Source organism: Pristis pectinata, chromosome 11 (assembly GCF_009764475.1).
Source record: "Pristis pectinata isolate sPriPec2 chromosome 11, sPriPec2.1.pri, whole genome shotgun sequence".
Taxonomy (NCBI): Eukaryota; Metazoa; Chordata; class Chondrichthyes; order Rhinopristiformes; family Pristidae; genus Pristis; species Pristis pectinata.
In genome coordinates, this window is record NC_067415.1 from 38,864,666 (window position 1) to 38,879,415 (window position 14,750).

The window sequence follows — 14,750 nt, forward strand, 5'->3', positions numbered from 1 at the left end:
CATCCTACCTATAATAAGACTAACAAAACCACAACAAATGTCATAAAGGATTAGTTCCTTCTTCATTCTCATCTTCATTTACAAATCACGGAAAACACTTGTCACAATAAATGAGTTGACCACAAAGAAGGTGAATTTCAAATCCAATGAAATATTTCTTTTGTGGACATGGTTTCAGATTAATCCAGCTTTGACAAACCACATTGCACACGAGACTAACTGATTAAGAAAAAGTTTCATAAAGCCAAATAATTGATATGGCAATTTAAAGTGGAAATCTGTTACCTTTTCTTCATCTTTTAAATACATGAAAATATATTGTTCCCTGTAATGTTATTAATAAATGATCGACTTTATTTTATAAGAGTTGATCCACTTCAATAGGCATGATTGACAGTGAAAGTAAAGACCAGTGTTCCCAATAGCAATCTTGCTTCATCAAAAAAAGTGGAATTTCTTCAAAGGGTATTTAATAACTTGCGTTCACAGAAAATACTCTTCAATTTTGGAACAAGCAAATGATGGGTTATTGTCAAATCTGGAAATAGGCTGACTTAGACATGGAGTACAATTGCAAACCAGACCAAATTAACAAAAAGCATATCGAGAAAGTGTCTAAATAGTAACCAAATCTAATTTGTACACCTTGTAAGAAAATATTGCTATACTATATATTTATTACAAGGCTGCAAAGTCAACAAGAAAAACACACAAGACCAGTCTAAGGGTTACACATCATTCATTACACACAGCTACATAATTATAGAATTGAAGTCTGTACCAACCTAATTACAAACTCAAGCTCATTACTGCAAGCAGTGAAGTTGTTCGTCTACTTGCCTTGAATCTATGCAAGTATGTGTACATGAATATTTGGCTTATTGCAAGTGAATTTAATTGTATTCTCTCTCTCTCAGATGTTGAACCACCTATTAAAATTCAGACTCTGGCTTTCCAATATTAATTACGTACCCAGCTTCACTTCAGCATTTTCTGTCAGCAATACATTCTGGCCTTTGATATCACGATGAATGACATGATGGACATGAAGATGTGACAATCCCTAAAAAAAATTAAACAAATGTACGCATGATTTATATTTTCGCTAAATGGGATCAATGCAAAAGGGAAAAAAAAAATCTAACATCTACAGTGGCATGCAAAAATTTGGGCACCCATGGTCAAAATTTCTGTTACTGTGAATAGCTAAGTGAGTAAAAGATGACCTGATTTCCAAAAGGCATAAAGTTAAAGATGACACATTTCTTTAATATTTTAAGCACGAGTACTTTTTTATTTCCATCTTTTACAGTTTCAAAATAACAAAAAAGGAAAAGGGCCCAAAGTAAAGTTTGGGCGCTCTGCATGGTCAGTACTTAGTAACACCCCCATTGGCAAGTATCACAGCTTGTAAACGCTTTCTGTAGCTAGCTAAGAGTCTTTCGATTCTTGTTTGGTGGATTTTCGCCCATTCTTCCTTGCAAAGGCTTCTAGTTCTGTGAGATTCTTGGACCGTCTTGCATGCACTGCTCTTTTGAGGTCTATCCACAGATTTTCGATGATGTTTAGGTTGGGGGACTGTGAAGGCCACGGCAAAACCTTCAGCTTGTGCCTCTTGAGGTAGTCCATTGTGGATTTTGAGGTGTGTTTAGGATGTTATCCTGTTGTAGGAGCCATCCTCTTTTCACCATAAGCTTTTTTTTATACAGATGGTGTGATGTTTGCTTCCAGAATTTGCTGGTATTTAATTGAATTCATTCTTCCCTCTACCAGTGAAATGTTCCCTGTGCCACTTGCTGCAACACAAGCCCAAAGCATGATCGATCCGCCCCCATGCTTAACAGTTGGAGAGGTGTTCTTTTCATGAAATTCTGCACCCTTTTTTCTCCAAACATACCTTTGCTCATTGCGGCCAGAAAGTTCTATTTTAACTTCATCAGTCCACAGGACTTATTTCCAAAATGCATCAGGCTTGTTTAGATGTTCCTTTGCAAAATTCTGATGCTGAATTTTGTGGTGTGGACGCAGGAAAGATTTTCTTCTGACGACTCTTCCATGAAGGTCATATTTGTGCAGGTGTCCTTGCACAGTAGAACAGTGCACCACCACTCCAGAGTTTGCTAAGTCTTCCTGAAGGTCTTTTGCAGTCAAACGGGGGTTTTGATTTGCCTTTCTAGCAATCCTACAAGCAGTTCTCTCGGAAAGTTTTCTTGGTCTTCCAGACCTCAACTTGACCTCCACCATTCCTGTTAACTGCCATTTCTTAATTACATTACAAACTGAGGAAACGGCTATCTGAAAATGCTTTGCTATCTTCTTAGAGCCTTCTCCTGCTTTGTGGACATCATTTATCTTAATTTTCAGAGTGCTAGGCAGCTGCTTAGAGGAGCCCATGGCTGCTGATTGTTGGGACAAGGTTTGAGGAGTCAGGGTATTTATAAAGCTTTGAAATTTGCATCACCTGGCCTTTCCTAACGATGACTGTGAACAAGCCATAGCCCTAACAAGCTAATGAAGGTCTCAGACCTTGGTAAAAGTTATCTGAGAGCTCAAAGCTCTTGGGGTGCCCAAACTTTTGCATGGTGCTCCTTTCCTTTTTTCATTCTAAAATTGTACAAAACAAAAATAATACACTAATCTTGCTTAAAATGTTGAAAAGGATGTTTCATCTTTAACTTTATGACTTTTGGAGATCAGTTCATCTTCTACTCACTTAACTATTCACAGTAACAGAAATTTTGACCAGGGTGCCCAAACTTTTGCATGCCACTGCATACTTGTGTTTGCTTGCTGATTCATTTCTTGTTTCATTATTTTTGTATATTAACATTTTTAAGAACCTACTTAGTAAAATAATATATAGAATTGAGCTGAAATAACAATAAACTAACAGGAAAATAACTTTAAAAATAGGCACTAGAAGTGCCAAGTTCTGTTTCTATCTAAACAGTACAGCCTAAATCTGAATATTATAACAGTGCAGACCTAGTCATGTAATTTACAGCATAAAATTCTGCCACATTAACTATATTATCTGGGACTACTGAGGTAGGGAACTGTATATTTCACATTAATCTAAGGCACTGAACTATTTTTTCAGTTGAACCCATCTTCTTGCACTGCTCACAAAAGTAGCAGCAATGATAAAGTTCTGTACAGACCACAGCAGCCAAGAAAGGAAGCAAATCAGATCTTGTGTGATGTCTGGAATACTTCTGCATTTTAAACACATTTCAAGGTCTGAAGGGCAGCAAAAATGGCAGCTAGCCCAGACTGCTAATGCTTATTCTGAGAAAATTCTTGTGAACAAAAGAGTTTGGAAAGTAATTTTGGAAGGTTACTCTAATTCGAAAGATACCAAACAACAGAATTAAAGTGGTATACAAAATATGAACATCGTTTTTAAAAGGTACAATTTAGTTTTAGTCCTTTATCATCAATAAATCCTGGGTCTTTAAGATTAGATTGTTAATCTGTTATTAATTCTCCAAATTCAACTCCCATAAAAGTTTGAATACAGGCCAGACCAAAGTGCTGAAACAGAATCTTAAAGGACCTGTTGATACTAAATCCACCACATTTATGCAATGGTAATGGATTTTTCCTTGCTTGGATAAGTTATGCTCTTCCACTTTGATCATAAACACCTGCAAACAAGCAGCCTTTGGACTTTGTTCAAAAATCTATACTCACCCGAAGGATCTCTCTACAGATGTATGCAATCCAGTCTTCCTTCAGGGAATTTCCTTTTGTGTTTTTCACCAAGTCAGTAATGGATCCTGCACCACAAAACTCCATTACAAGCTATTGGAAAAAAGTTTTAGAAAAATTACAGCAAGTTACTTCAGTTGTGTCAATTAAGATCTTATTTCAGTCTCGCACCTCTGTCATAACAGTTGTTAACCACACAACTCAAAAAGTACTAAACTCCATTTTACTTCAAGATCAATACACCACTTTACTTTGAATATAAATGAATGTATACAAACTCACCATAAAAAATTTTACTTAACGGGTCATGAAATTCACAGATAAAATTTCAGATTTACATTATATCTGACCAAATATAATTTTAGAGAAAGCAACTTAATAAAAACTGCTCATTGATCTTTTGAAAAGAGTATTACGTCTATGCCGTTAAGAATTGATCTATTTTGATAGTACACCATATGGTACAGCATATGGGGCAAGGCCTCAAATGAGTGCAGCACACATATCAATTGATAATGAATTAGCCTATACTACTTACTTCCTCAGCTATTTCAAGATTATAGCTCTTGAGTTATGTACTATGTAATTTAACTAAATACAGAGGACAGACACACCCGTAATCATTTTATAATTAAATGTTAGTTTGATTCATTTGGTGGCACTCGTCTCAACTCAAAAGGATGTGGTATTTGCCCATATAATCCAACGCAGAAATAAGGAGCAAGAATAGGCCACTCAACCCATCAGCCATGATGGGTTGAGTGGCCTATTCTTGCTCCTTATTTCTACGTTAGATTATATGAGGTATTAGAAGGGAAAACAACAACAGAGTGCAGAATAAAGTGTTACAGTTACAGAGAAAGTGCAGCGCAGGCTGACAATAAGGTGCAAAGTCATAACAAAGGTAGCTTTCAAGGTCAAGAGTTCATCTTATTGTACTAAGGGACTGTTCAATAGTCTTATAACAGTGGACTTGAGCCTGGTGGTATGTGCCCCCAGGCTTGTGCATCTTCTGCTTGATGGGAAGGTGGGGGGGAGGGGAGAAGAGAGAATGTCCAGGGTGGGTGGAGTCTTCAATTATGTTGGCTGTTTTACTGAGGCAGTGAGAGGTACAGACAAGAGTCCATGGAGGGGAGGCTCATTTCTGTGATGTGCTGAGCTGGGTCCACAACTCTCTGCAAGTTCTTGCAGTCTTAGGCAGAGCAGTTGCCATACCAAGCCATGATGCATCCAGGTAGAATGCTTTCTATGGTGCATCTATAAAAATTAATGAGGGTCGAAGGGGACATGCCAAATTTCTTTAGCCTCCTGAGGTAATAGAGGCCCCGGTGCACTTTCTTGGTCATGGCATCTATGTGGTTGGACCAGGACAGGTCATTGATGATGTTCACTCCTAGGAACTTAAGCTTTCAACCCTCTTGACCTCAGCACCATTGACATAAACCAGAGCGTGTGCACTAGCCCCCTTCCTGAAGTCAATGACCAGCTCTTTCATTTTGTTGACGTTGAGGGAAAGATTGTTGTCATGACACCATTCCACTTGGGCTCTCTATCGCCTTCCTGTATTCTTACTTAGTTATTTGAGATTCAGCCCACAACAGTGTCATCTGCAAACTTGTAGATGGGGTTAGAGCAGAATCTGGCCACACAGTCATGAGTGTATAGGGTGTACATTAGGGTGCTGAGAAGACAGCCTTGTGGGGCGCCAGTGTTGAGGATAATCATGGCGGAGGTGTTGGTGCCTATCCTTTCCACTTGCAGTCTGTTGGTCAGGAAGTCCAGCATCCAGTTGCAAAGGGAGGTGTTGAATCCCAGGTCTAGGAGCTTGGAGATGAGTTTGCTTGGAATTACAGTATTGAAGGCAGAACTGTAGTCAATAAACGATAGTCTAATGTAGGTATCTTTACTGTCCAGATGCTCCAGAAATGAGTGTAGGACCAGGGAGATGGCGTCTACAAAGACGCAGACAAATGTGTACCTAAAAAAAAATGAAAGCCATGGCTCCCTGAAAACTGACTTACAGTTGAAGAGCTGATCAAAAGATGATACTGTTAGAAACAGTTCAGATGCATGCATTTACATATTTGCAGTCTTCAGCTGGTTTTGAACCTGTTATACAGAAATTGCACTCAAAAGTACATCAATAACTTACCTGTTTCAGTACATTCACCTACAAATAGCTGAATGGCTTTGAAAACCAACAAAGGTATACTGGAAAGTGAGGGATGATTCCAAATTCATGCTGCTGAGGAGTATTCTTTTAAAGAATTCCAGGAATAAGATCAGGAATAAGAATTTCATTTAGTAACATTCATACTGATGGGCCTCAAATGCTACTTTCATTACACAAAGTGAAAGAAAATTCTAATTTAATTCAACACTGTATGATGCATATTTTTCAAATATTAACACAGGCTGTGATAAATAAAATCAACTCTTAAACAAGACACCATCCCAAATGACAAAGGTGTCAAAAGATTTGCATGGTAGAAATAAAGATGAACTGTTCATTGCATTTAGCTGCTAGTGCCATTTAAAGCTTCTTCTCCTTGATAAAGTAGCATACAACACATTTTCCAAAAAAAGGATATGGTAACTAAATTATAATTGCTCATTTTATAATATCTGCATGTTATTTCTTACCACTTTCGGTTGCCTCTTTACCTATTCCTGGCTACGTGAAACCATCCTGTAGTTATGCAGATGGGAGTCTGCACACTTTTGTGCATTTGCTAACGTGTCAAAGCCAAAAACTGTCTTCAGATGTGTATGCAAATTGAGAACATAAATCATTCTTGCAGGTGTTCATTTTGAAGCTACCTCTACAGCAGTTCATAAATGGGAAACAAAACACCTTTGGCTTGAGTGAATGGCTGGATCAACATTGGCTGGAATCTATATCAGAAACCGATTTACTTTCACTGACTTGCACGTCATGAAATTTGTTGTATTGCGGTAGCAATACAGTGTAAAGGCAAAAATTACTATAAGTTACAAAATAAGTAGTGCAATAAAAAAAAGGATTAACGAAGCAGTGTTCATGGACCGTTCAGAAGTCTGATGGTGGAGGGGAATAAGCTGTTCCTAAATCATTGGGTCTTCAGACTCCTGTACCTCCTCCCTGATGGTAGTAACAAGAGGACATGTCCTGGATGGTGAGGGTCCTTAGTGATGGATGCCACCTTCTTTAGGCACTGCCTCTTGAAGATGTCTTCGATGGTTGGGAGAGTTGTGCCCGTGATGGAGCTGGCTGAGTCTGCAACCCTCTGCAGCCTCTTGCGATCCTGTGTATTGGAGCCTCTGTACCATGTTGTGATGCAACCAGTCAGAATGCTCTCCACTGTACATCTGTAGAAATTTGTAAGGGTCTTTGGTGACATACCAAATCTCCTCAAACTCCTAATGAAGTAGAGCCACTGCCGTGCTTTCTTTGTGATTACATCAATGTGTTGGGCCCAGGATAGATCCTCCAAGATGTTGACGCCCAGGAACCTAAAGCTGCTCACCCTTTCCACCACTGACGCCTCAACGAAGACTGGTGTGTATTCTCCCGACTTCCCCTTCCTTATGTCCACAATCAATTCCTTGGTCCTACTGACATTGAGTGCAAGGTTGTTGTTGCAACACCACTCAATCAGCCGAACGATCTCACTCCTGTTTGCCTCCTCGTCGCCATCTGAGATTCCACTGTTGTTGGTGACACCACCAACAACAGTGGTGTCATCTGTGAATTTATAGATGGTGTTTGAACTGTGCTTAGCCGCACAGTCATGAGTGTAGAGTAGAGCAAAGAGGTGGGCTAAGCACGCTTCCTTGAGGTGCGCCTGTGTTGATTGTCGGCAAGGAGGAGCTATTATTACCAATCTATGCTGACTGATAGTATGTTACTGCAAAAATAATCATTGTTGCACAGCATAACTTGGTACTTTAATAGCATAAAGTGGCAATTAAACCATCATGTGCATAAAAACCCTGAGCTGGGATTTCTTAAACAAAATATTGTGATGCAGTTCTTGTGCATCATTATTATCTTGACCAATAGGGAATGTGGTAGGTATACTGAATAAAGTATGAAGATTTTGTATAGCACAAGATATTAATTGGTAGATGCAGGAGACATCTATAAGGGTTGTTAATCTTATTGGTGACTGAGTGTCTCGAACTCAGTCTTTCAGATGTACTTGAGCAGTGATAAAGATTTCCCAATTCATGTAAATTGAAGGAACTTAATTTTCTGTCAGTAAAGTAGGGGCACTGTTTCAAGCCACATCTGCTTTTAAGTTGTAAATTAAATTGTTACCTTCCAAACACTTCACTGTATCTATTACCTTAAAGTTTCCATTACTCCCCCAAGATAAATAACCAGAAAAAAAATCCAACTATCCTTCAATTTGATGGAAGAATCACAGCAAATCTTGTACAGTAAATATCAGCATGTTTAAAAACTTCCATGTTATTACAAAATTCCCATTTGTTATTTGCAGAATAATACAAATTATTGGATAATTCCATTTATTTTTTGCAGAAATGACCAGCCAACTGCACTTCAAAGCAATTCATTCTACATGAATCACCAAGATCCTTTCAAGCAATATAACAAGTATGATATATTTTCTTACCCAGAGTTGATCATCATGTCCAGGTGGACTCTTCTTTATAAAAGCACCATAGTAGGTCGCTATATTTCTGTGGTGAGAATATTTTTTCAACATATTGATTTCCAGTTTGATTTCTTCCTCTTCATCCTACAAGAAAAATGCACAGTTATATAAATCTCAAAGCACGTGAAATTTAATTAAATATTTTGACAGGATTTTTAAATGTCTAGCTTATTTAAATAGCTAAGTATTTCAATTCACCAGAAAACAGTAAATTGCCAAACTGGCCTTGGCTTTTACTGCTCCAGTGTTTTCCTTCTTCACACTTCAGATCAAAACATCAGCTTAGAGCCCTTGTATATTTGGAACTTCAACTTTTCTTCTCAAATATCATAAAGCATCTTACACTGCAGTAAGCCTATATTAAATTTAAACATGTCTATATGCAAAAGCTTTTTGATTATGCCTTTGTAAGCTGTAGTGATACAGCAATGCCAATTGTTAGATTTCTTTAAAAATACTTAACCATGGTATTGCAAATTGTTAGAATGATTTACTAACAATGGAAATCCAGAACAAACATGTCAAAATATTTTGCTGGACTGCAGCACTGAAAGACAGTACTTTGAAAATACTGCTACAGAGCATTCCAAAACACTTTGCCCAATGATTGGGTTTAGAGCAAGTAGCTGAACAATGGGGGAAAGACAGAGTTCAATCCTTGCTGTGGTGTTAAATTAAGAAGCTAGATTTGAGCATAGCACCATTGGATTAAGAAATAAAGTAACTAAAGTTTACTCTCCTGACTCTGGACAGATCTGTTGCCAAATTGGGAATTTTTGATGGCACAGGATGAACATCACATGGATGGTAAGTCCATGCCAGAGGTGGCAGTTGGGAGGCTGGGCCACATCCAGATTTTCTTGGTGAGCTGCACACAAACCTGATCACTGCTAGAGTTTTGCCAGGAACAAAGATTTCCCATCTACGGCAACAAGAAAGGCACATTGTATGGTGAGGGACTAAGGGCAGCCAATGTCAGGATAAGAACAGGCCAACAGTGGGCCAAGAGAACAGAACCTAGCGATGCATTAAAAGAAACACCCCGAGGTTATATTCTCTAGGCCCACTGCTGGCCTGTTCATACCCTGACATTGGCTGCCCTTGCTCCCTCAATAGATATTTTGCCAGTCAGACCACTCAATGCCTTCAGAACTGAGGCTGGCATGTAAGCTCTGCCCATTTACCCTTGGAAGATATAAATTGTTACCAAAGATGCAAGATTACATGTTAGGAATTTATTCATCCGCCTCACTTATTTTAGATGTGAATAGTAAGCACCCAGTAAAAGGCCTGCTGGAAGATTTCTCACCTGTACAAAAGGAGTGCACAAAATGTGCATCAAATTTTCAACATCTAATTGGCCAATTTTTGGTTAAAAGATGGCATTCAGGAACTGCGAGTGTTCCCCATAATGTGCACAATATCGGAGCTAAAATTATATTGCATCTGATTTTCTGCCAACATACAAGCACACACACAAATCCTAACAAGCTATTAGAGGGGAATCCTCACTCTGCCCTCCAAGGAGTGAGAATTTTCAGGTGTGAAAGAGAAAATTGGCAACAACCAAATTTACAAATAAGTACGTGCTCTATATTTGTAATCTTTGTAGAAAGGATCATGAACAACTACAACCCTGAAGCCACAAAATCTGTGTCAGTAATTTTCCTGATTAGTTATTTAGTTTAATCTCTTTGAATATCCCTTTCAAATAACAACCAATTTTCTTTTCAAAATAATTTACATTCTGCTTCAATTACAGGGAAAAAAATAACACCCTTTATGTTGTGATTTGCCCCTCAATTCTTTTTGCAATTATCTTAACACCAACTTCTGGGAACTATCTCCCAACAGATGTACACACTACATCGCAATTTATCCCTCTTAAACCTCTAATTTTAAAGATTTGTCACCATTTAATCTTCACATCTTTACTGAAAATAATCCCAGCCTCAAGTCACTCTCCAAAACTATAACTCATCATCCTCATTAACATTTATCATTCTTATAATGAAGTGCCAACACAAACAGAACTATAACCTACGCTTGATTAAGATTCTGTACATTTTACATTTGCATTCTATTATTCAGTATATAAAGAATTAATTTCCTATTTAATGTTCCTGTATTACTCGCTCTGCCACCTTCAATGACTCATATCTGTAAATCAAGGAACTTCAGCTTATCCAGCTCAACTGGAAATCTTGCTTTATAAATTGCACAGATCCCTCTCTTTATAGCAGGCATCTGGGCATAATCACAATTTATTCATGTATGTGATGAATTGCTCCATTGCACAGACCCCTACAGGCTCTGCTGGTCACTAAAAATTAGATTGGACACAAATTCAGTTTTCACAATACTTGTACTGTTCAATCGAAAGAAGTGTCAACAGAAAACAGGACTAATGGGAACACTGTGGGAAGGATACAAGACAGGAGCAGTGCTTCTTAGGGTTGGGGTAAAAAAATGAAAAATGCAAAATAGTAAACATTATACCAGAGAAAAAGTCCAAAACAAACAGCACGTTATATACAAAGCTTTGCTATTTTTGATCATTAAGATAATGGGACTGGGGAGAACCATTTGCCAGAAACAACAGATATGCATGATAAGTATTAATGATACAAATAGGTGAGGCTGTATTTAAATGTTGCCATCTTTCTAAATGATATCATATCAAATTTTTAGGCAATTTCCATTTGCAGAACTTTAGAATTCTTTCCACAGCTGGGGAGCATGTGGTGCTGTCTTGATGGAATGGAACTTTTCTTCCTATGACTGTGTGGGTTTCCTCCAGGCAGAGGAGGGTTGGTAGATTAACAGGCCATTGTAAATTGCTCCTGTATTGATGAGAAGAAGAATCTGGGGGCAGTTGATGAGAACGTTAGGGAGAATAAAAGTGAGATTAAAGTAGGATTAGTACAAATGGGTAGTTGATGGTCACAGACACGGCGAGCTGAAGGACCTGTTTTGTTGCTGCATGCTTTGACAATTTCAAATAGAATTTATTCGAAAACTGAAAAACTTCCAAACTGTTGTTGCAAATAGAGTCATAGAGTAATACAGCATGGAAACAGGCTCTTCTGCCCAATTCGCCCATGTTGACATTAGTGCTAGTCCCAGGATGGTCCCATTTACCCACGTTGGCCCATATCTCTCCAAACTCTTCCTATCCATCTACTTATCCAAATGTCTTTTGAATGTTGTTATTGTACGTACCTCAACCAGGTTCTCTGGCAGCTCATTCCACATGTGCACCAACTTTGTGCACCAACTGTGAAGTTGCCACTCCTCAGGTCTCTATTAAATCTTTCACCTTTCACTTTAAGAGCTATGCCCTCTAGTTTTTCGTTCCCCTTCCCCAGGAAAAACACTACGTGCATTCACCCTATCTAAACCTCTCATGATTATGCACACATCTATAAAATTATCCCTCAATTTCCATCATTTCAAGGAATAAAGTCCTAGCCTGCCCAACCTCTCCCTATAAGTCTCAAGTCTTGGCAGCATCCTCATAAATCTCACATTCTTTCCAGTTTAATGATGTCCTTCTTATAACAGGGCGACCAAAACTGTACACAATATTCTAAGTGTGGTCTCACCAACATCTTGTACAACTGCAACATAATGTCCCAACTCCTAAACTCAATGCCCTGATTGATGAAGACCAGTGTGCCAAACTCTTTCTTCACCATCCTGCCTACCTGTGACACCACTTTGAGCAAACTATGTACTTGTACTCCTCAACACTCCCCAGGGCTCGACCATTCACTGTACAAGTCTTACCCTGGTTTAACTTCCCAAAAAGCAAACCTACTGCTTATCTGAACTGAAAGCCATTTGCCAATCCTCAGCCTACTTACCTAGCTGATGAAAATCCCCCTCTAATTTTTGATAACCTCTTCTCCATCAACAATACAACCTATTTTGGCATTATCCACAAACTTACTGACCATGTCTTGTACATTCACATCCAAATCATTTATATAAATAACGAACAAAGGTCCCAGCACCGACCCATGGCATGCCACTAGTCACAAGCCCAATTTTTCCTTTGTGCTTTCTGTAGAAATCTACCATAAAAGGATAGATGATTTATTTTCTTTGAAGCTGCAACTGCCAACAATGCACACATTACAAGATAATGGGCCTAATTCCAACACTTAATGCTAATTTGTTAAACAGGGATGTTAATAAATTATTTACCAACTCATTATTCAGCTGTTCAAAGGGGCACAAAATGATTTTGCATGGGGAGGGGGGGAAAAGAGGTGAGCACATTAGCTTTTGTATTGCAGCATATTACAAACACAGTCCTTTTGTGTTGACCTCAGTTGAGAGGTTGTGTGCATATCACCAGATGACGTTGGAGGTGGATGCCCCAATGACCATTAACACTTACAATAAGAATACTAACTCAGACATACCAGAAGATTCCAGGTTAAAAATTGGTGCAAGCCACTCCCTTTCAACTAATTTGCATAATGATTTGGCACTATCATCAGATTCAAATATTTTTACTATCCTGGATTCCAACTCTCAAGTTCCCCAGATAGTGTTTTCTTTAAGCTTTATTGTGAAGCTTCTGCCACAGCAGAGTTGGATTGAGGTCATCAGTTGAACACGTCATGCAACTTTACGTTGATAGTGCCACCTATGGGTTCAATTCCCTCCAGTTCTATATTAAAAAGTACAATTGCAAAAACTGGAAACAGTTGAGCAATGAAAGATTTCTCATTTATATAAAATAATTCATTTCATGGGCTACTTCTATTAAACAGCTGAATGACTGAGAAAAAGAGGGGGGGTGTGGAATGGAAGAGAAAATTCAGATAATTCAGATGTTCATACTATTGGGGCGAAGACAACCCAGTTGGAACATGAGGTGTTGGTCTTCAAGTTTGCATTGGGCCACACCCTGGCACGGGAGAAGGCAGATGATAGACAGATTGATGTGGGAATGGGAAGAGGAGTTGAAATGGCATGCAAACAGGAGCTTGGGATAGCCACTGCAGACAGGGTGCAGGTGGTTGTTCTCAGCAACATCTCATATTCAGCCTGGCTATTCTACAGCTCAATGGTATGAACATTGAATTTTCCAATTTCAGGTAACCCTCATCTTCTATGTTCCCCAATCTCTCTCCTTCTGATCCACTTCCAGTCCTCCTATTTTTGTTCCCTTCCCATACTGCCCTCCAGACCCCCATCACCCATTTTAATCCCTTCACCCTTCTGGTTTCATCCAACTTCTACCCACACACTTCATCAACCATATCCCCTCCCCCATTTGGTTCCATCTGCCCTAAATTTCTTCCCTAATGGTTCCCATTATCACCTTCCTTACTTATCAAATTCCAGAACTGGGAGCTTTTGTGTCCCCATTTATCACCCTCCAACCTCTGTATCTACCTTCACTCTGTCCCCACCCCCCTGGCTCCATCTGGGTATTCTTTCCCCTCATCTGCTTCCACCAATCACCACCTGCCTGTGTCTCCCAACTCTACCCCTTCACCCCCCCCCCAAGACTAGCTCCTAGTTTCATTCTTCACCCCTCCTCAGACCACCTATCACCTACCTGCCCTTATCTCACCCCTCCTCCTCTCCTCTTTCCTCTCCACTCTCAGTCTCGATACAGGATGCCAACAATTCCTCCCTTCCACCTTCTCCCCCACCCCACCCCCCAAATTAAATGTACTCAACCCACTGAGTACCTCCAACAGCTTGTTTTTTCTGAGGTAGATAAGATGATAGTGGAACATACTCCAACAGATGGAGGCACACTTCACATCACATTAGAAGTGGAAACATTTACTTACAACTGCACACAGTTCAATTCCATTTGCAACACCTCAGCCAAATGAAGCATGCATCAAGATCCTGACAATGTTCAGGCATTGTCAGGTAATATTTATGCTACAAAAGTACCAAGCAATGACCATCGCTCACAAGAGAGAGAATCTAAACACCAACCCTTCGCATTCAGTGGAATTACCATGTCGGAGTCCTTCACCACCTACATGGGGGGAGGCGGTCACCATTGACCAGAACCTCAAATAGATCAGCCATATAAATACCTGACACTGCCCCAAAACCTTTCCAGCAATTAAAAGGCACAAATCAAGAGCATGATGGAATACTCTCCACATTCCTGGCTGAGTGCAGCTCCAAAACCTCCAAGCAGCATTACACCATCTTGAACAAATCAATCCACTTCTTTTACAACCTATGTCCTACCCCAACTATTCATTCCCTCCACACTCAATGGCTGCAGTATGTACTATCAACAAAATTTTGTGCCAATTACTCACCTAGACTCCCCTGACAACACCTCCCAAATCTGTAACCCCTACCACCAAGGAGCAGAGATGGGAAGTA

At 39.3% G+C, this 14,750-nt stretch overlaps 1 protein-coding gene across 1 annotated transcript in view; it reads right to left on the reverse strand.

The window, feature by feature from the left end:
• The window catches only part of LOC127576183 (mitogen-activated protein kinase kinase kinase kinase 4-like), a 213,812-nt gene that overhangs the window by 80,355 nt on the left and 118,707 nt on the right, over positions 1 to 14,750 (reverse strand). The window contains 3 exon segments of the mRNA XM_052026586.1: positions 973 to 1,063; positions 3,694 to 3,804; positions 8,331 to 8,456. Coding sequence (XP_051882546.1) covers positions 973 to 1,063; positions 3,694 to 3,804; positions 8,331 to 8,456 — 328 coding nt within the window.